Genomic DNA, 23,320 nt, shown 5'->3' on the forward strand with positions numbered 1-23,320 from the left:
GTTTTTAATTGTGTAAGATGACATTTCAAAAAAACTTTTTATTATTTTCCTATAAAAATGTTCTCCCTCTTTAAACTTTATTTTTTGTAAATATTTATAATCTTTCATGTGCTATATATATATTTTGAGATTTTTTGTGCTTCAGACTTTTTTTTTTTTTTTTTAAGAAACTGATATTTATTTTCCATTAACTTTATTTCCATGTTGCTTAAGAGCCTGTGCAAGGGCAACTTAAGACCATTCAGTGGTTGCTTTTACCCATTCAGTGGCCTGAGTGAGCACTGGGAGCTGCAGACCAGTCTTCCATGGCAGGCTGAGCACTCCAGTCTTCAGTAGGGAACTGCTGAATAGTCACAGAGGGCACCTGCACGTCTTCAGACCAGTCTGCAACCTCGGGCTGAGTAGCAGTGAACTCAGGAGCTGAAGCAGTACATTCACCCTGAAATTCCTCCTTGGTCAGAGCCTCTTCAGCAGCAGCCAGCTCTTCTTTTTTAATCTCTTCAGGATCTCTGTAGAAGGAGAGATGAGGCATGACCTCTCACGGGTGTTCATGGGAAATGGTGCCGCGCATGCGCAGACCTTCCCGAGCCGGCATCCACCACATCAAATTCACTGAATGAGCTCCCTTGTTGTTGCATGGGATGGCAATGTCCACATAGCGCAGAGGAGAATCTGTGTTACAGAGCAGTGGTAGGTAGGTTAACATAAGATGCCTCTGTGAGAGGCTGGTGGTCAGCCCTGGGGTCAGTAACTACAGGAAGCCATGGCTTCCAGAAAGCTGCCTGGATCTGGTTAGTGAAGGTTCCAGGAATGAAGCGGCCAACAATTGGAGTGACTCCAGTAGCAGCAGCAAACTTCAGCACAGCCCTCTGGCCATTATTCCTGGAGGATAGAACACTGACATCTGCAGCGTTTTCAATGGCAACAGTGGCATGAGCTGCCAGAAGCTTCTCCCAGGTCCTCTTCAGATTTATGTTATAGATGCCATCACTTTTCCTTTTACTGTTCCATCTGGAAGTCAAGATTGGTGCCACCTAAGTGGGTTCCTGCTGCAAGGACATCCTCCGTTTGCAGGACATCAAGGGCTCTGGACACTGTGAAAGTTTCGCTTTAAGTTACGAGGGGAATCCAGAACAACGCTTTATGGACTCCTCTGTGGGTAGCGCAGAAAGGCTTCAGACTTTTTTAACTAGCTAATAAATGCGTGGGGTCCAATATTTAAAATGCCACATAATGAAACTGTTTCCTGACACTCCCCATTTATTCATTCTCCCTGAAAAGGACTCCTGTTACCAATTGCTTGAGGATTCTTCCAAAGGTATTCTATATTTGTATATATATATGCTTGTATTTCACCCATATATAAATTTAGTACTGCATATACATTATTTTGCACATTTTTTTCGCTTGAGTATATTTAAGGAGATTGACTTCAAACAGTCTTTTTTCAGGATTCAGATAATACTTTTTGTATTATATTTATCAACTTAGTCAATTTTGTGCAAACAATCCTCAATCAGATTCATAAGCATAAAATTTCCCTTAAGTTTTTCCAGGAAGTCATTAACACCTCTGACTCCAAAATGCATGACATCATAGCTGCCATCAAACGACTTCTAGAAGATCTGATTACTACAAAATAACAGTTAAATCAGATTGACCTCAAACCCTCTATCTTTCAAAAAAGAAATAATTTTGTTTTTCAAGCATTGTTATCGGGTATAGTAAAAACGATTTTTTGTTTGTTTATTTTGAGACAGAGTCTTTTTCACTCTGTTGCCCAGGCTGGAGTGCAGTGGTGTGATCTCAGCTCACTGCAACCTCCACCTCCCAGGTTCAAGCAATTCTCTTGCCTCATCCTCCCAATCAGATGGGATTACAGGTGCACACCACCACACCCAGTTAATTTTTGTATTTTTGTAGAGACAGGGGTTTGCCATGTTGGCCAGGCTGGTCTCAAACTCCTGACCTCAAGTGATCTGCCCGCCTGGGCCTCCCAAAGTGCTGGGATTACCGGCATGAGCCACCATGCCCAGTCTGCAGGTTATACCTCCTTAATGTTACAAATTGATGAAGATTAAGTAAATAAACCTCAGCAATGACTATTACATATTTTTAAACAGATCTACTTTTGCTTCTCATAATCAGTGAGCAACCATTTCAGCTTTATTCTTCTTTTCTTCCTTTTTTTGATAATGCTGGCAGAAATGATAAACCAATAGCATCTGACCTTCACAAACTAGGCAGAGTTTCAAAAACAAGGTGACTCATTACATTTGTCTGGATAATGTTTTGAATCTCCATATTTTCTCACGTTGGCACAATTTTGCTTCAAATGCATCATGGGATAGATGAGACAACAGGAAGCGATAGGCTTTCCCTATTCAGTGAGTCAGGCAGTAACCAAGAGATTAATGTAGATGAATTCAGAGCTCATGAAGGCATCATTTCTCATCAAATGGAACTGTACTCTGCTAGAGGAAAGTCTGAATAGGTATGATCTAATCCAGAGGTTCCAAGTGATGTGACCCACAATGCTGTCACCACCACCTCCCTCTTTGCCCTCGCTAATGACCTAAGGTGTGTCCACTGTGGAAAAATCTTTCGGTTACAGGAAATGGATCTCCATCCAGACTCTAAGAGAGGGTTCTTGGACCTCGTGCAAGAAAGAATTCGGGGCAAGTCCATAGAGTAAAGTGAAAGCAAGTTTATTAAGAAAGTAAAGGAATAAAGAATGGGGGCGGGGCACGGTGGCTCACGCCTGTAATCCCAGCACTTTGGGAGGCCCAGGCGGGCGGATCACGAGGTCAGGAGATAGAGACCATCCTGGCTAACACAGTGAAACCCCGTCTCTACTAAAAATACAAAAAAGTTAGCCCGGTGAGGTGGCGGGCGCCTGTAGTCCCAGCTACTCGGGAGGCTGAGGCAGGAGAATGGCGCGAACCCGGGAGGCGGAGCTTGCAGTGAGCTGAGATCCGGCCACTGCACTCCAGCCTGCAGGACAGAGCGGAACTTGTCTCAAAAAAAAAAAAAAAAAAGTTTACTCCACAGGTAGAGCAGCCTTGAGAGCTGCTGGTTGGCCATTTTGATGGTATTTTCTTGATTATGTGCTAAACAAGAGATGGATTATTCATGAGTTTTCCAGGAAAGGGGTGGGCAATTCCCAGAACTGAGGGTTCCCCCCATTTTAGACCATATAGGATGACTCCCTGACCTTGCCATGGCATTTGTAAACTGTCATGGTGCTGGTGGGAGTGTCTTTTAGCATGCTAATATATTATAATTAGCATATAATGAGCATTGAACACGACCAACAGTGACTTTCATCACCATTTTCATTTTGTTGGTATTTGGCCAGCTTCTTTATAGCAAACTGATTTACCAGCAAGGTCTTTGGGACCTGTATTTTGGGCTGACCTCCTATCTTACCCTGTGACTAAGAATGCCCAACCTCCTTGGAATGCAATCCCATAGGTCTCAGCCTCATTTTACCTAGGCCCTATGGAGGATAGAGTTGCATTGGTTCCAAAGCCTCTGAAATTTCATGTCTAATTGATGAGCCCAAGATACTCACCCATGTATTCTGTGTCCTGGATGCTCCCCCTTCACCTCCGGCTGCCGTTGCTGAGAGGCAGAAGTAGGAGAGAATAGGCTCTGGGGATCTGCTGGACATTCCCAATTCATGGAAACTGGAAGAATGGCTGGTCCTCTAAGGACACCAGTTCTGGTCCACAGGCCAGACCTTCTGCTAGCCCTTACCTCCTGTGATGGTTACTTTCAGATGTTAACTGACTGGATAGCTGGTGAAGCACCATTTCTGAGTGTGTCTGTCAAAGTATGTTTGTGTGCGAATCCGGGGACTGACTGGGGAAGATCCACCCTCATTGTGGGTGGGCACCATCCAATCAGCAGGGTGCCTAGATAGGACAAAAAGGCAGAGGAAAGGTGAATTCGTTTTTCCAAAAAGGATATTCTGGAACTGGGATGTCTCTTTTCTCCTGTCCGTGGACATCAGAACTCTAGGGTCTTAGGCCTTGAACTTAGGAACTGGCGCCAGCAGTCCCCTGGGCTCTCAGGCCTTCAGCCTCAGACTGAGAGTTACACCATGAACTTTCCTGGTTGTGAGGCCTTCAGCCTTGGACAGCCATGCTACTGGCTCCCCTGGTTCTCCAGCTTGCAGACAGCCTATCATGGGACTTCTCAGGCTCTGTAATTGCATGAGCCAATCAATTCCCTTAATAAATCCTCTCTTATATACCTACCTACCTATATATATATCTATTCTATTGGTTCTGTCTCTGGAGAACTCTAACCAATATACCTCCATCATGTGGGAATTTCCTAGATGCTGAATTAAGGAAAATGACATTTTTTTTGATGTTACTTTTGGTTACCTCCCTATACAGTCCTTTTGCATCCGTTTGTTTGGATCAGCAGGAGAAGGCAACAGTGAGACCCCACCGAATATCTTCTCTTCTCTCTAGAAAGTACTCTGAACATATAATGCTGTGAACTTGGCAGATCTTGTCATGTTTTCAGGATGATGGGATATGTATTGCATATTAAATACTCATTTCCGGATGTTAAATACTCAGGTTTAGAAAAAATCTCATAACCATTCTAACCATGATTCCAGATGGAACCCCTGCCTGCAGTCATTGCTTTTGTCTCTGCCACCTGGCTGTCCCTCTGGACAGCTTCCTTTCCTTCCTGGGCTGCTCCCAGGCAACTCGACAAACTCAACTTCCTCCCCCAAAACTCAGATTCTTTCTTTTTACATAGAGTGAATTAAGTCTCTTTTTTCTATTTTCTTGCCAGGAAAAAGCTACTTAAGTTACTTGTGTTTTTAAATAATACCCCTTCCCACTTTGTGTAACACAATGTTTTAGGAGCTATGCTTAAATTTTTGTTTTTTTCCAGCCAAAAACAACCTGATACTTGTGAATAGAATACTTTCTATTCACAGACTACTGTGATCAAGGTATTTTGTATTGGCTGCAAGGGTGCTTCTGTGGAGGGCTGGTGCCGGGGGCTGTAATTGAGAGAGTGGGAGGAGTGGCCAGAAAGAAAACTGTTGATGAGCATGGCTAGATGGGGGAGTCAGCCCAGCTGGAAAAAGGCCAGGACTCATGGAGAAAGGGCATGTGAGGCAGAGACATGAGGTGGAAGTTTATTGGCTTATATTGAGTTACTGAATGTTCTTTCTTCTTAGATCTATAAGAAAAACTGAGTAATAAATCCCCAAAAGGCAAATGACAAAACATTCTTTATTTTTCAAAAAGAACTTAGAAAACAAGGACAAGAAGGACATTTTAAAAGTGTAATATCGACCATATTAAACCAATATTATGGTTGACAGTATTTAAGAGAAAAAGACAAATAACTAAAATGGATATTAAAACATTTATTGAGCATTTACTGTGTGTGAGGCATTAGATTTGTTGCCTAACACGACTTATTTCATTTAAACCTCATAAAAGTCATACCAGGTGTATATTCTAATACCCCTGTTTAAATTATTAGGAAACTGAGGCAAAGGGAGTTTAAATAAGTTGCCTAATTATTAAGTCTCCTCACTCCCTAAGTAGTCTATAGCCTAGAAAAGGTAAAAATAGACTGTGGATCTCAACAGTTCGCTCAGAGAGCATGGTCCCCACCGTGGGGCAGATGTGGGGCACTGCTGTGCTTAGCTACCTTTTCCTCGCCAGTCCTTGGTCAGCATCTGTAATTGACAATGACACACTCCCTCTTTCTTTCTTTTTTATCCTCTGGACTTTTTATTGGCCTCCTGCTCCCTAAAGGGTCCCCTGCTTCTGCTGGCTTAAAGTCTCAGAACGTTGGTGTCGTTGGTCTCAAACACTACTTTGCCATCCATTATCCAGTGGGTGTTGGTCCTTTGGATGGTTTACGTGGAGGTGTTGCTGTCCAGGGCATCACCAAGATTGAAGGCCTTGCCATCTTCCAGCAGGCTGCGGTAGGTGGCGATCTCAGCCTCCAGCTTGACCTTGATGTCCAGCAGGGCCTCATACTCCTGGGCCTGGTGCTGTCCCTCTGTCTGGGTCTGTGCCAGCTCTGACCTCAGGTGCAGCAGGATCCTGTTGAGCTGCACCATCTGCAAGGCATAGCGGGCCTCCACCTCCCTCAGGTTGTTATCCAAGCTGGCCTTCAGATTTCTCATGGAGTCCAGGTCGATCTCCAAGGACTGGACTGTATGTCTCAGCAATGTGAGCGTCATCTCAACAGCTCCAATCTCAGGGGACTGTGTGGTGACCACTGTGGTGCTCTCCTCAATCTGCTGAGAACAGTACTTGTCCAGCTCCTCTCGGTTCTTCTGAGACAGCTCGTCATATTGGGCCCGGATGTCTGCCATGATCTTGGAGTGGTCCTGAGATTTGGGGGCATCTACCTCCACAGTCAACCCAGAACTGGCAATCTGGGCTTGTAGGCCTTTTACTTTCTATTCATGGTTCTTCTTCATGAAGAGCAACTCCTCCTTGATAGCCTCGATCTCTGTCTCCAGCTGCAGCCAAGTGACACTGGTGTCATCATTGACTTTGTGGAGCCCATGGACATCGCTCTCCACAGACTGGCACATGGTCAGCTCTGTCTCATACTTAACTCTGAAGTCATCAGCAGCAAGAAAGGCATTGTCTATCTGCAGAATGATGCGGGCATTGTCCACAGTATTTGCGAAGTTCTGAGCCCTCAGGTCCTCAATGGTCTTGAAGTAATGGCTCCAGTCTCTGACCTGCAGTCCCTTCTTCTCCAGGTGCTCCCGGATTTTGCTCTCCAGATTCCGGTTCTTGGTCTCCAGGCTCCTCATTCTGTTCAGGTAGGAGGCCAGGTGGTTGTTCAGGCTTGCATGGTCTCTTTGTTCTGGATGCTTCCCATTCCTGCCAGACCCCAGACCATCCCCTCAGCCAGGCCCCTGGACCCCAAGAGGCCCCTGAAGCTGGTGGAGCAGGACATGGAGTTCTGGGAACCAGAACCCCGAGCACCTGCATAGACACTGGCCGTGATGCTGACCAGCTGGGCATGTAGCTGGGCACCTGGACAGAGCCCAGGGACCTGTAGTTGGTAGAGAAGATGGAGCAAGTGGTGAAGCTCATGCTGTCTGGGGAAAAGAATGAGGGGAAAGGACTCAGGCTTTGCCGACGACCAACATTCCCTCTTTCTAAGTCCAGATACAGAGCTCCAGGAACCCACCAGCATGTAATCAAATGGAGCACACAGGGAGCAAGTTATTTGCAGCTGGATACTAAAGCATCAGGATGAAGGAAAGGCTGCTTGCTGCTATCACTGCTATTTAACATTGCTCTCCAGAGGCTAAATAAATTATAAGCAGCACTGCGGGATCCTGTTTGTATGGGCTCTGGACTGTTGACTGGGCCCCATCTCTGCATTCAGTGACGTCATGTTGCAGCTTCACATTGGTGGTATTGGAGGTATTTATACTGGCAAACAGGCAAATATTACAATTAAAGCCTTTTTTCTTTTTCTTCCTTCTCTTTTCTCTTAATTTTTGAGAGTCAGTTGTTAGACATTTACTAGCATAACATTGATTTATAAGCTAGCAATAAAACTAATTATTGAAAAGAGGAGATCAAATGATCATTACTTAGAGAACATATGAGTTCATACACTGAAAACCTTAGAGGGGAAACAGTTCTCTCAGAGGTAACAACATTTCTGTACAACGTTGTTATAGACTGCTGATTCATTCCTTCCAGACACACAACATTCCTTCAGCATTGGGTGAGTTTGCAGGTTGCAAATCTAGGTACAGACAGCATCTATGATTCCCATTATGTGGAGAAGGCTGATATCAAGGGAGAAAAAAAGGTCAGCATTTTGTGAGAGGCTGTGGTGGTGGGAGACTAACTGTGATATTTCATATCCCAGGTTCTAAAAGGCCTGGGGCCCAACAGTATCCTGGCTTCCTTTGTTCTTTGGCTCTGCCCTGAGACACTGTAGTGTCCCTTCCTCTAAACTCCACTTTTTGTTTAAGCCAGTCCAATAAGAGGCTTCTTTCATTCCAGTCAAAATCAGCTTAACTGATAAAGTCATCTATTTATTCTTACTGAATCTCTAAAGGAAGAGCCTCTAACTTCCTCCCTTGCCCCCATACTCTCCTTGCAGAAACATTAATGCTTTGCACAAGGATCAATAGGACTCTTCTTATAACAACCTCAACACAAACTAGTTATTTTCTTAAGTTTTCTGGAATGATGTATTTAAATGTTATATAAAGTGACATTGATTTGTGGTGATAAATGTAATTAATGAAGTTGGGGGACAACACTCTGATGTTAAACCAAGGGATCTGATTTTAAAAATACTGATCTCTAAAAAGACAGATATCCCATTAAAAATAGGCAAAAGATTTGAATAGACATTTCTTAAAAGAAGACATACAAGGCCAGGAATGGTGGTTTATGCCTGTAATTCCAGCACTTTGGGAAGCTGAAGCAGAAGGATTGCTTAAGCCCAGGAGTTCAAGACCAGCCTGGGCAACATAGAGAGACCCTGTCTCTACCAAAAATTAAGAAAAAAAATTAGCTGGGCATGGTGGTGAACATCTTTGGTCCCAGCTACTTGAGAGACTGAGGCAGGAGGATCGCTTTGGCCTTGGAAGTCGAGGCTTCAGTGGGCCATAATGGTGCCACTGTAATCCAGCCTGAGTAACAGAGTGAGACTCTGTCTCCAAAAAAAAAAAAAAAAAAAGACATACAAATGGCCAAGAGGTATATGAAAAAATACTCAGCATCACTAATCATCAGGGAAATGCAAATTGAAATTACAATGAGATATTGTCTCACCCCAGTTAGAATGCCTATGATTAAAAAGACAAAAAATAACATGCAAGCAATATGCAGAGAAAAGAGAACTCCTATAGACTGATGGTACAAATGTAAATTAGTACAACCATTATGAAAAACAGTATGAAGATTTCTCAAAAATCTAAACATAGAACTACTATACGATCCAGCTATGTCATTACTAGGTATCTACCCAAAGGAAGAGAAATCAGTATATCAAAGGGATAGCTGCACTTGCATGTCTACTGTAGACCTACTCAAAACAGTAAAAATATGAAATCAACCTAAATGTCCATCAATGAATGAATGGATAAAGAAAATATGAAAATGTGGTATATGTACACAATGAAATATTGTTTGACCATAAAAAGAATGAAATAATGTGATCTGCAGCAACATGGATGCAAATGAAGGTTGTTATGTTAAGGAAAACAAGCCAGACACAGAAAGACAAAGACTGCACGTTCTTACTCATATGAGGGAGCTCAAAGACTTAATCTGATGGACATAGAGAATAGAGTAATAGATAAGAGAGACTGGGAAGGGTAGGTGGAGGGGAGGGGAAATGAAGAGAGGTTGGTTACGGTGTAAATATACAGTTAGATAGAATAAGTTCTAATGTTTGATAGCAGACGAGGGTGACTATACTTGGCAGCCATATTAAATATATTTCAACATAATTAGAAGAGAGTACCTGAAATGATACCAATATAGGCAACTGATAAATGCTCAAGTGATGGATACCCCAAATACCCTGGCTTGATCATTACACATTCTAAGCATGTAACGGACATATGTACCCCATAAATATGTGTAATATTATGTATTAATAAAATAAAAAATGACTGATCTCTGCAGTGGTGATAAATAACTGACTGCTAGCCATGTCTTCATCAGTTGACATTTGCTGCGCTGAAAATTTTGAGATTCCTTATTTCTAGTCCTCATTTTCTTATCGGCAATCAAACCCTCCCCTTCTCATGGAGACTCCCCCCCATTCCCCACTCAAGGTGCACATTGGTGACATTCAAAGAATTTCTACCTCGGTCTGCTTCTTGATACTGTATCTAAATATATCTTCAGGTGTGAGCAAAGCCTTCTGGTGAAAGTTCATAAGCCCAGAAAACATGTTACCGTCTCTTGGAATGGTGAAAAGAAGTACCAAACAGACCGAACTTATAACAATTTTGAGAATGGGAAGCTGGAAAACCGTATATTTTATATGGATTTCTGAAATTTAAAAAAAGCATCTGGGCTCTTTTTAGCAAATAATAGAAAAAATCAATACTTTCTCCTTTAGGTAGATTTTAATTATGTAAAGTTTTAAACATACACATAATAGAGCATATAAACAACTGAATGTATCTATAACCCAACCTCAATCATTATAAACATGTGGCCTCAAAGTTATTATTATTATTACTATTTTGTATACTAGGCAAAGAACTTTATTAACCTTTGCTTCAAACTTGATTCCCAGGCTTCTTTGGCTTAATTAGCTGCAAAGAAAGAATTGTGTATAAGCAAAAACTGAAAGGAGCTGCAGTGTCCAAAGGGCTTGGGCTTAAAAGTATTAGAGATCTAGATTTTATCAGATCCATAAACAAAAATTTCTTAAAAAGCAGTCATAATATAAAATAGCAGCTCCCAGTAACTTCTTCAAGTTTTGTCTTCAGAAGTTGACTCAATTCCGTTTGTCTCATTCTTGGAAGCCTCATCAAAATTCTCCACAAGATCTGGAACTTCATCACCATCACCCTCTCCAGTAGCAAGGGGTGCTTTTCCATCCACAGATTGTTTGGGCAGAGCTTCGGCCAGTCTCCTTAAACTAGTCAGACTATCTGCGCCAAGCTGGTTTAAGATGCTCGGTAGCATTTCTGTCAGCTGCTTCGTCTCAGCATGGCCTGTAATGGTGAAAGTGTTCGCTGCCAGAGATGCCTGAACTTTAGGGTTGTTAAAGTGGATCACTGTTCCTTGGTTTGTAAATATATTCACCTCTTCAATACCAGAGATATTGTTTACCCCTAACTTCTTTAAGGAGAACTGAAGTTTTTTATCATCTGCTGTGGCTGTTCTATGAACCACCTTCCTCTTTCTGCGAGTAGTTCCTTTCCCAACAATGTGCACTTGTGCCTGCAGTTTGGTGAGGTTTTCCTGGTTCATGATTGTTTCTTTCATCTTGTCGGAGTGAATAAGGGGCCGCACGGGGGACTAAGGTTGGTGCTCAGGGGGTCTCGGGTGGACCAGCTGAGATTAGGCGCACACCCTCAAAGTTAGTTTGAAGCAAATCTCAGTCACTGTATCATTTCTTGTTTCCCTCTTCAAATATTTTCTTTTCTTTTTTTTTTGAGATGGAGTCTCGCTCTGTCACCCAGGCTGGAGCGCAGTGGCAGGATCTCAGCTCACTGCAAGCTCCGCCTCCCGGGTTTACACCATTCTCCTGCCTCAACCTCCCGAGTAGCTGGGACTACAGGCGCCCGCCACCTCGCCCGGCTAGTTTTTTGTATTTTTTTTAGTAGAGATGGGGTTTCACCGTGTTAGCCAGGATGGTCTCGATCTCCTGACCTCGTGATCTGCCAGTCTCGGCCTCCCAAAATGCTGGGATTACAGGCTTGAGCCACCGTGCCCGGCCAAATATTTTATTTTTAATGATTTGAACACCAGCACTGAGACTCAGGATTTAAACTGCCTAATTCTTTTGTGCTTTGGAAGGGACAGGGATGGCATTTCCCACCTAGGCTGAGTTAAAACTTTTTCTTGTAAATAAATACATACTTTCCTAGCACACACCGTAAATTCAAATGAGACCTAGTTTCCATCAAGGGGCCAGACGTTTCTGGGCACCCACTGTCACTGCTCCTCCTGAGGGCCGGGCTGTGGCTGCCTCAAGGAGGATGCACCAGATGGCTTCCCTTCTGCAGTTCACTGCTCTTCAGACAGGCCGAGAATCTGCTCCTGCCTGCCAAGGCTTATGGAGTCTGGCTCTTGAGGAAAATCTTGCTGGGGCAGGTCCTCTAGCAGTACTGGCACTTTACACTGAAAGACGGTGAGTTGAGACTTCGTACAAACGTTAGCTGGCAAGTTGGTTTTGACACTCACCATCTTAGCGGATTTATGGAGTTAGTACTGTACTAGGGCCTTTCTCAGGAAGACCTGGATTCCCATCCTCAGAGAAGCTGAAAAAAGTGGCTTGGGCTACCTATAATTATGCCGACGAGGAAAAGAGAGACTGCGGGAGGTTTGCAAGGCTGAGCGGCCTGGCAAATGGTAACCCAGGCCCAAACCAACTGTGCTAGTTCTTGTTAGGTGGGAAAGAACTAGATATCAAAGGCTTTGATGTCACTGCTTTGCTGCTTGGCTTTATTTCCTGTTTGGAAAAACAGTTCTGTCTCTAATGAGGATAGAAAATTGGGAGGCCTGTTGTATTCGTCTGTTCTCATGCTGTTAATGAAATCATATCAAAGACTGACTGGGTAATTTATAAAGAAAAAGAGGTTTAGTTCCACATGGCTGGGGAGGCCTCACAATCATGGTGGAAGGCAAAGGAGAAGCAAAGGCACATCTTATATGGTGGCAGGTGAGAGAGCGTGTGCAGGGGAACTGCCCTTTACAAAACCATCAGGTCTCCTGAGACTTACTTTCAGCACGGGAAAACTGTCCCCATGATTCAATTACCTTCCACCGGGTCCCTTCCATGACACATGGGGATTATGGAAGCTACAATTCAAGATGAGATTTGGGTGGGGACACAGCCAAACCATATCACCTCTAAAAGGCAGTAGAGTGGAGTTTTATAAAAACACACGGTCACCCACATTTTAGGGAGCAACACCATGGACTTTATCTTGCTTACCAAACTCTTCACACGATAGAGCTCATTCTATGTGGTACCTTAGCATCCCAGGCACCACAGAATCTTCACTGCTTGAAATTCACTTATGAAGGCTGACCAACAACTTTCTTTAAACAAACAAACAAAGAGGCATTTCTTCAACTTGAAATATATATATAAAAAACTCATTTCTCCCTTCAGCAGGAGAGGGAAGAGGGGAGGGTGCAAACACTCTGGACAAGTCAGTGCAGTTGGATGAAAGCCTCCAGCTCTTCCAGGATGAAGCCTTTGTAGGGGATCTTGTTCTTGTCCAGGGCCCGGGCTGCAGGGCATTGCAGGGTCATGCAGTTGAAGGGCTGCGTGGTGCCCCTGGCCAGCAGCTTGTCCTCCAGCAGCTCATAGGCCATCTTCCTAAAGGCGTTGTGGTGGCATCTGTGTGGGCCCCTGCTTGGATCAGGGGGTTCATGATTGCCAGGCAGTTGTTCTGGGCTGCCATGTGCAGCCGGGTGTTGTTGTCAAAGGACCTGCTCTCTGGGTCGGCCCGCAGTTGAGCAGCACTTTGACCTCGTGCAGGGAGGTGAATCTGCCTCCATTTGTGGTACACATTTGTGGTGTCCTTGACCACAGCCATGTGCAGAGGGGTGAAGCCGTTCTTGCCTCTGGGCGCACACTTGAGCAGGTGGTCGACGGTCTGGTGCTTCAGGTGCTCCTGGCTAGGGGTGCACTCCACTTTCTCCAACAGATAGAGCAGGTGGAGGATGATGTCCAGCGCCTTGGTGAACTGGGCCGCGTCTTCAGGCTCCTTGGGCAGCTGCAGCTCCTTGTGTCCGGGAAACGATCCATTTGCCAGACCCCTTCCATGAGAACCACCATGAGGTCTGCAAAGCCGATTTGTATGCCCAAGCTGCCTTTGACCGCCCGGTCCTGCAGCACGTAAGGAAAGAGTTCCGCGAAGGAGAGGAAGCTGCTGGCGGTCATGGGGCTCAGAGGCTGGCTGACCTGCTGCACGTCCAGGTCCCACTTCCGCAAGCGGATGCAGCGCTGGAAATTGCTGCAGTTCGTCTACACCGTGCCCCAGCAACGGATGTAACAGGAAGTGTAGGGGTGAGAGGCTCAGAGAATTCGCTAACAGATGAACAGGGCCTGTATGCGCATCTCATCCTGGTGGCTTATCAGTGCTTCCAACTCCTCGGTGGTGTGGACCTCCCTGGAATAGCTATAGTCCAAGACCAGCTTCTGGGGTTCTGGTTTGGGCAGGTGACCCCATGGCTCGTCTCCAGTGTTTAAGGATCCCAAGCAGATCTTGCTTCTTTTCCAAATATGTGGCTCCCAGAAATCCCAAGGTTTCCACGACAGCTTCCGGGCTGGTGGGACAGCAGCTTTCGTAAGATTCCCCGTTCAGTGGTTCCTCCGCGGAGGAGCTGCAGCATGGAGTCCCTGAGGCTGCGTGCACCCCGGGTTGGTGGAGGGCCTTCTTGGGGTAGCCCTGGTTGGGCCTCTCTCCCCGCGTCCTGCTCCTGGCTGGGCTGCTCCTAGATGAGGCACTCCACTATGCTAGTGTGGCCCGTCACGCTGGCGCCAGCAGCGGGGTCCTGCGAAGGCAATTCCATGAAGGTCTGGTACCCCAGCAGCAGCTGCAGGCTCTCCAGGCTGCCGGACACGGCTCAGTCTTGTAGGGTAGTGTTGCCACTGGCTCTGTGCCGGTTCACTTGGGCGCACTGCTCCAGCAGGTAGCTGGCGATCTCTCGGTGGCGCTTGTAGCACGAGATCATGAGGCACATGTGGCAGTGCCGCGGTTCGCCGAGGCCCTGTGGCGCAGCAGGCTCCGCACCACGTCCAGATGGCCGGCCGCAGAGGCGGCCCATAGCGGTGGCGAGCCCTCGATGGTCTCGCCATCGAAGTGCCCCTAGCCACCAGCCTCCACCCTGGCGCTGCACCGGTTCACCGGGTATCCCAGTGCGTCCAGGTGGCCGGAGCGTGCTGGGGGTGCACTCCGCTTTCTCCAACAATTAGAGCAGGTGGATGAGCAGCGGCGCCCCCCGCGCTGGCCACGTCGCCTGTCAGCTTCTGGAGCAGTTGCAGCTTACCGTCGCGGGCGGCGTCGTACACCGCGGGGCAGAGGTTCATAGTCTGGGCGCCTGGGGACCCAGAGACAGCGGATTAGAGCCCGGATGGGTCGGCGGGCTGCAGCCTTCACCGTCTTCCCCGCCGCCTTCTGAGCGGTTCCCGTATCATTTCATCTATACATATTTACCGCATGTATTTCTTAGAGAAACAAATCCTTTAAAAATAACCAAAGTATTATCACATCTAAAAATATAGTTTCTTAATAATAGCAAACACCCAAGTGTTCACATTTCCTAAATTGCCTTACACATTGTTTATCCAGTGTGTACGTTTGAATTGAAATCCAAATAAGATACAAACATTGCTGTTGGCTGATGTTTCTATACATTTTCCCCTTCACTTCTTTCCCTTGAGAGTCTTCGACTGAAGAAACTGAGTTGAAGAGATCTCAGTGTCCGGATTTTGCTGAGTGCGTCAGTTATAAAGATTATTGATAAAAAGGCTTCAACGTCGGATGGATTTCAGCGGGTTCCTTCTCATCGAGCTTTGCTTTTGAGGATGTGAGGTGAGGAAGAAAGCCCCTTCACAGAGACCTTCTGTATCTTTGGCCCAAACTGGCCTCCATTGTGGAAGGAGGCGAAAAAGTGATTTCAAATGCTTTTGAGTTTTAATGCCAATGTCCAGTTACAAAATCTGTAACTTATCTAGGAATTACCGTTAAGTGCATCATACTTATATAAGTAAGGTATATAAAAGAAACATAAAAAAATTGGACAAAATCATGTTCGTGGATGGGATAATTTAATATTTTAAATATTTAAGGCAGTTGAATTAAAATCCCAGTAAACCTTTTTTTTTGCTTTTGCATCTTCACTAGCTGATTTCCAGATGATCATAGGTGAATGAATGTGTATAAATAGCTAAGCTAATTTAGAAAATGAGGAGTAGGAAGGGGGCAAAAATTTATCTGAGTTTAAGTTATTATTCAAAGCAATAGAAATGAAAAAATACACATAAATACACTTAGTATTTGATCTTTGGAAAATGAATGAGTCACTTAAGAAATTGTGTTGGGAGACTTGGACAGAATATAAAGCATGGAATAGGAGGAAAAATTAAGTTAGATAAGTAGGTAGATTAAAAAAATTAAAATTGAAAGCTAAAACTGTAAAGCTAGTAGAAAATACAGAAACTTTTCTTTGTGATTGGGCATGTCCAAAGATTCTAAAATAAATCCATCAGATAGAGTGACCTTGGACCATAAATAAATAATAAATCCTTCAATTATAAACTATAAAGAGAAAAATTAATATATTTCATTACATCAAAATGAGCTGTTACCTGGCTACCTTCACTTTCTAGAGTCTGGAAAGGTGGCATTTTAGCTTTCCAGTCAGTGCTTAATAAAGGACAATCAAAAACACCACGAACAAAATTTAGGAATGGGGTTTCACTTGGAGAAAACGAAAACAAAACTTACGATAAGTGACAGTTTCAGAGAAGATCTATAGTGTATTTATCACCAACAAAGAATTAATATTTAGCATAATAAAATAAAGTTTGGTAAATAAGAAAAAAACAGGAGTCAAGGATTATGATTAAGACATACCCTAATGGCTAAAAATGACATGCAAAGATGAATTATTTAACTTCATTTTAATCAACAAAATACAGGTTAAAACTCTGAGATACTGATTACTGAAGTGCAAAAAATTAGAACATTGCATATCGAATGCTGGTGGGACTGTGGGGAGATGGGAAACATCGCGTACTGCTGGGAGATATGGACTGGTATGGTCACCTTGGAAAGCAATTAAGCAGTACTTAGTGGAATTGATTCATTACTCTGTAGACCCTAAACACTATAGAAATTCTTACAAGTGTGCACCAGAGATATTTATGAGAATGTTTATCACAGCATTATTTGTGCTAGCAAAGAACCAGGGGATAATTAGGCTAAATTTAGATAATACAGCAGTCACAAGAAATGAACAAAGTAGATATTTAGCCACATGGACAGATCTCGATAACATAATTTTTGTAGTCTAGTACTATTTATGTAAATTACATGTACACAAATAGTAATGTTTATATTTTAAAGACATTCACACACATATATAAATAAACATATGGAAGGGGAGTTGAAGGTACAAATATGAAATACTTTAGGTCAGCGGGGAAGAGAAATTGGATTGTACAGGATGGAGATAAAAATAAAATAAAATAAGAAACAGATAATGTGTCATGATGGCATGATTAATCCCATTCTACCCATATGACATGCCTACAATAAGTGAACTTATAAATCCACCAGCTTCTCTTGAGAAACAGGAAGATTTGACCACCTAAGGTCTGGTATGGTGGAAACCAGGAGGTGAGACAGATGTGGAGCAATGCTTTGCAGCTCCCTTCCCCGTTGTCTATCACCAGTCAATGGAAGCCATATTTATTGGTCTCTGGTTTCTGCAAACATTTGTATTAAGGCCTCTGCTCTACAGAGGTGTGAAAACTTTGTTGCGGGGGGGTCTCAAGAGTAGATGACCTCATGGGCATGGACCAGTTTCATAAGCCTAATGGGCTGAATTTGTTTATCCTAAAAGCTGTTACTATGCTGTTAAGTTGCCTGGGCTGAGAACCCCAAAAACAGAGTCATTCAGAAATTTTATAGGCGCTGAAGTCAATATTCACCCTAGGCAGGACTCCCCCTGAATATCCAAATAGATTAAGGGAAATAATTCTAAGTGAAGTCCACAAGGAAACTTTTATAAGAGTGTAATATCTTCTCCCATCATGAATAATTCAGTTAAGAGGCCTATGAAGAGCACACCTCTTTTCCCCCTTGATCGTTCTACTATTGGAAATGATCGAACTTTCAGTCCCTGATTAAAGTTTTCAATTTACCCCACTGAAAATGTGCCAATTAATTCTGACTCCTATTGACTCTTGCCAGAAAGTAGCAGCTTTTCCAGTCATGACCTTGCTTGGTTAAAATGCTAAGAATGTTCTATTTTAGAATAGCTAAATAACTTGAGACCACCTTCAAAAATAGACTCTTTGGGATGAAGTAAGAGAAATAATTTCAAAACAGCTTTAAAAAAGGTATTTTCTTTTTCAAAGAAAAGGGCTTGTCTGTAAACCACAGGTGAAATAAGGTTAGTTACTACATTCATCACTGATGTATAACAGGTGGAAAAAAATTAAGAGAACTTCAATAAAAGTTCTTTCTTAGGACAAAGGAAAGTCAAAGCAAACACAGGACCCCTCCATACATTGGTCATCTGTAGAGAATATGTATTACATTCCATAGGGCAGTATTAGCAAGAACAGTGAATCTAATGCACTTCACCTTATTGAATAGCTTCTTTGTTAACAGAGACTAACAGCCAAGGCCCATTTTGCCAGAGTGTGTTAATAATTTCTTTTTAATGCTGTACTTGATAATGTAAAAAACCAACAAAAAGTAAGCCTGCATTTGGCTATGTGTAGCTGTGGTCACGTTATGGACTTGTGCCATATTAGGGGAAACATTTTCTGAATTTCAGCCCACTTTGCTGTCACCTAGGAGAGCAGTGACATCAATATGCACTGGAGGTCAACATGCTTTGCAATAAACACTCACCATCATGACCCAATCCTGGTGAGCACCAGTTACTCCACATTGATAGCTGAAGGACTGAATTTGAAAGTCTACTCTTATGTTACTAAAAACACATGGTTTCTAATACGAGGCAGTTTATTGCCAGTAGTGGTGTAGAATGATATAAAATGCAGACAAGCACCCAGATTTCAGGGCTATGTACTATCATTCCCCAAAATGAACCAGCTCTCCCTTGAGGGGAGCAACTGCTTAACTTGGGCAGGAAGAACAAGATAGTTCTGGAACATCTTAGCTGAATGGGAGTGATGATGATACTTTCAGAAATTTCTGGGGTAGTGTTAAGAGGTGAAAAGAGGTCAGCCTTATAAAAATGAACAAGTGGTGACAGATGAAAGTCAACTATTACCACAATGTGAAACAGGTTGAGTTTAAACAGGAGCCTTGGTTTCATATATATATATATACACACACACACACACGCATACACACACACACACACACACACACACACACTCTAGCAACAAAAAAACCCAGGTGTCTTGGAGTGTGCTGAGAGGCTATGGAAAGACAATTGTATTAAACACAAGAATGCATTTTGAGTTGAAGAAAATATATGGAATGAGTGATATTGTGAGGATTATACTAAAATTGCTATTGGGAAAAAGTTTTTGTTCATTTACTTAATAATGAATATCAATAATCTCAGATGTCCAGCTTTGGATTTGCCCTTTCTCGCTCTCCTTATGAAAGTTTGCATGGGGTAACAGGTGACTCTGATCTGACGTTAAAACCTCCACTTTTGCGTTGGCCATAAGCTGACAGTTAACAGCTTCCCCTACTGATTCTTCATTGACAAGGAAGCCTGCCTTTGAGTTAACAAGCTCATGGAAAGAACTACCCTCCTCTGATATAGCAGCAAAGAGACGAGCGCTACTATAAAAAGGGCCAAGCTTCTTTGGTTTTTGCACAGCACGTCATAGTTATTCTGTCTGGTTACTATCCTGAGGTGCATCTCTTCCCCTCCATCTTTTCTCCAAGAACCTTGGCTGTAGTGGGGAGTGTGTGTGTGCATGTGTGTATATGTATGTGTGTGTGTGTGTGTGCGCAGAAAGCACAGACAAACTATAGTGCATATGGTGCCAGTCACATTCATCCTAAGGTTGAGAATTCCAGATGAAGAAATTATCCTGACACTGGACTAACGGTAGATAGTTGCTGCTACTTCCATTTTTGTCCAGTAGACTCACTAAATATGACTTTTCTGGCTATTATTTTTCTTAAAATCTAATGTTGACAACTTAATATAGTGGAGCATTTGAATAGATTACCTTTAATATTACTGTTTAATTTAGGAGTCATCTTCAATAATTTGGAAAGAAATAGTGCACCCTCTAGTGAACATTTTAAGGACTAGCATAGACCGCTGTGCAAAACAGGTTGCAATTGGGTCAGTCAATGCAGAGCAACGTTACACATCCTTGGCACCCTTTAATCTGTAGCTTATTGGCTGCCGTCTTTGTGGTAACACGAGGAGTATGAAGGACTAACCACAGGACCAGAAGACAACAATGTTTGGAAGAGGGGAGTGTGTATGTAGAATGTGGTAGAGTCCTTGCTGCTTCACTCTACTGCCCTTTGCAGAGTGTAGGAAGAATAGGGCAAAGTTTGACAGGGAATTTGGAGAGACACTCTCACAGAAAGGAAAATCAGAGCATCTGCGTATCATGACATGGAAATATAAGAACTTAAAAAAAAACCAAAAACCTGTGATTGTGAAATTAGAAAAATTATTTTAATTTTCATTAGACTAAAGTCACTTGGCATACAGAGAATTGGCCAAGTTGTGAAAAACAGGAAGAAATTTTGCTCTTGAAGTCCTATGATTTTGTCCTCACCAACCCCAGTCAATTAACTTCTGGAAGACTGTGGAATGGCAACACTTCCATGGAATGAGATAGAAAGTATGATGGCTGAAAGTGGCAGTAGGGCTACCTAATATCCTAAAAGCCATTACTAACAGAGATTATTCTTTTCTACTTTTTAATTTTTTGAAGTAATGTTTCTTTTGACAATGTGCAAGTATCAATTTTTTAAAATTCAGACAGATGTAATATATATGAAATAGGTTAAAAGTGTGCTCCAAAGGTAACAAAAATAGTAGCAATTGTTAGAAATAATAAACCCCATATACATAATTTGAATTGTTTGATTTGCAATGTATGTTTATTTATATTTTGAAACTAGTAAAGGCCTTTTTACTTTGTTCTTATGTGACCTTTCTGATGGGTTTGCAAGCAATTTGTTATTTTTGAAATAATGGTTACTTGCTCCAAACCTCCAAACAAGAATCTGTGTGAATTTGATTTATTAGAAAAGTTTTTGACTATATACACTTTGTAATTTATTTGGTTTTCTCTTAAAGCAAACAGAACTCTATGCTATAAGGTCAAACATGTAATTATATAGTATTTTTAGACAATCAAGTACTTTATATAAATTAGAGGTAATAACTTTTAAAGAAACGTTAGTCTGAAAGTGATTTTCTGTGACTTTGCCAGGAACGCACTGGGAAAGGGCACTAAAGAGGGAGTATACTGAGAAATCGAGATAGCCAGAGATTCTTTTTAATCAAAGATACGTAGAAGCTCACTAGTTGCCCCAGAGACACAGAAGTTAAAATCTTGCTAGACCACAGTAAAAGTTGGCTCAATCTTCTCTAGGGTGAGAGAGAGAAACATACACCGGGGGATACCTAGTAATGTAGACAACGTTCCAAATGGAATTAAATAAACTGGCCCTTGGAAATCAGAATCACAAATTAAATTATGCATTTTGGTTTTGTTTGGACATTTCCATACTGACTGATTGCTTTTCATTTAATGGGACTCTTTTTTGGTGGAGGGGGTGAATTTACACTGTGAAATTGTATATACTTGTTGGCAAGCTGCAGCTTCACTAACCACGTAATGCTAAATTTTGCAGCATAGAGGCATGGAGGTATACAGCCCAGTGACTCTCAGACTTAGTGTGCATAAATGTTTCGTGGAAAGACTGTCACAGATGTCTAGGCCTCAAGCCCAGGGGTTCGGATTCAGAAGTTCTGAGAGGGGGATGAGAAAGTGGCATTTTAAACAAGAACCCCAACCCCAGGTGGCTTGGAAGCAACTGCCCTAGGGGATTATCACTGAGAGGAACATCAGCTGACCCGAGGTCAATAACGTGGAGGTTTGCAACCATTTATCAATGAATTTATTGAGAAAAGTTCAGTGATAGTTATTTTTGAGGAGTCTGTGTGTGTTTTGGAAAAATTGAGAGGTGGGCCAACAATGACTGAAATACAACTGCACTGGTATACAAATCTGAATGCACTACGAAATGCAGGTTCTTCGGGGCACGTGCTAGAGCCAGGGCAGAACTCCTCAGCCCCACTCTGCATTCTTGCAGCAGGGCTTCCATTCCTGCTCCTTCCTCTGCTGGGGATGCTCTTCTTGTCCTGACTTTCCCTCATCAGTCAGACTCTGCTATCTTGTCACCTCTCAGGAGTCTTCCATGACACCATCAATAAACATCCTTTCCCAGCCACTACCCTTCTCCTTTTCCTACTTCATCTTTCTTTATGGCACTTGCAATTTGTTGAAATAATATTGTTGATCTGTTTACCTTTTTAGTGTCTCTTCCTTGAGACTAAACTCCAGGAGATCAGGGAGTTTGTTTGTTTCATACATAGCTGTATATCCAGAACCTAGAATTAAGTAGTGAAAGAAATCCAATTCTTTTTCCAATCAAAATTTATCTGGTTTTGTGGCCTATTTTCCAAGGATTTGTGCTCTAATATGAAAGAATACACCGACTCCATGAACACATCCATTCTTGAATCGTGGGGAGTGCAGTGTTCTGCCCATTTTTCCCAATGATTGAGAAACTTACTGTGATGTTCCCTTTTACTCTTGATGGCTATCACTTTTCTTTTGAAAACTTGAGATTGGTAATAGACACAATGTATTTCTCACTGTCTTTAATACAATAGGTTAAATATTCATGAATAAATATGGCATATCTTGAAATGAGGTGTGTGTATTTAGCATTCATCTGAGTGTCACCACACAGTGGTAGAGGATGGATGGGATTAAGAGAGAATATTTGTGAATGCTTATTCAGGAAAACAGCTCATGCCAAGTAGTTCAATAGAAGACATCCAATATGGGGAACTAGTTACAGCAGTGATGCAAGATCCAAAATGGCAGGAAGGCAAAAAAGAGGCAGCCCCATTATTATCCACAGCAGGAATTTCCTACCAGCTTTAGAATGGAGGAAAGGGGGAAGAAGGTGGTAGTATGGCCAGAGTCCAGAGGGGCTGGGAGCACAGAGGGAGAGGCTGTCCAGAGGAATCTGGAAGTCCAGGAGGATGTCCAGCCACTTCCAAGGATGCCCCCAAAAACAGAGAGTAGGTGAAGAAATGCCCTGGCCTCTTCCTTTTTTCACCCTCAAATATTCTGCCAGTGTTCCCACTGCCTGAACCCAACTACAAGGCAGTGGGAAATGGAATTTGCACGGTTCAGCCCAGTCCACTGCAGAAGAGATTAGAGGAAGGACTGGAATGGATCAGAGAGCATACAAGGACAGGAGGAATTTGAAGTGCACCTGATAAAATCATCTTGGTTCAGATTTGTGCTGCATATGAATTATTCTAACTGCATGGTGTGAAGCTCACCATGTGATATAAAATTTCCTAAGATCCTGCCACAAAGCTGTCTTATTTGCATGAGTCCAAAAACTTCAGGCTAGAAAGGTGACTGAAAGTTAGAAAATGGTTACATAAACGATCAGCCATCCACATGGGCTTGTTTTGGATTTACTACCATTATTTTTTATTTTATTATTTTAGTGCTACTCTTATACTGCATCAAACCTTGTTTTCCTGTGGGGTCTTTGACTCCCTTACTGACAACTCAAGTCATTTCTGTAATTTTTCAAACACTTTTAGTTATTAAGAGAGGTGAATTT

At 42.8% G+C, this 23,320-nt stretch overlaps 1 protein-coding gene and 3 pseudogenes across 1 annotated transcript; all 4 read right to left on the reverse strand.

Moving 5' to 3' along the window:
• Positions 1-231: 231 nt before the first annotated feature.
• Positions 232-3,684, reverse strand: LOC117098117 (annotated as a pseudogene).
• Positions 3,685-5,821: 2,137 nt separating this feature from the next.
• Positions 5,822-7,109, reverse strand: LOC117098118 (annotated as a pseudogene).
• Positions 7,110-10,257: 3,148 nt separating this feature from the next.
• Positions 10,258-11,078, reverse strand: LOC117096950 (transcription factor BTF3-like). The gene has a single exon (XM_033234342.1). It carries the CDS (start codon positions 10,995-10,997, stop codon positions 10,479-10,481), a length of 519 nt encoding a protein of 172 aa, XP_033090233.1. The 5' UTR covers positions 10,998-11,078; the 3' UTR covers positions 10,258-10,478.
• A 1,815-nt stretch (positions 11,079-12,893) lies between these two features.
• LOC117097976 lies at positions 12,894-14,778 on the reverse strand (annotated as a pseudogene).
• Between the last annotated feature and the right edge of the window lie 8,542 nt (positions 14,779-23,320).

This window comes from Trachypithecus francoisi, unplaced genomic scaffold (genome assembly GCF_009764315.1).
Source record: "Trachypithecus francoisi isolate TF-2019V2 unplaced genomic scaffold, Tfra_2.0 Lachesis_group15, whole genome shotgun sequence".
NCBI lineage: Eukaryota > Metazoa > Chordata > Mammalia > Primates > Cercopithecidae > Trachypithecus > Trachypithecus francoisi.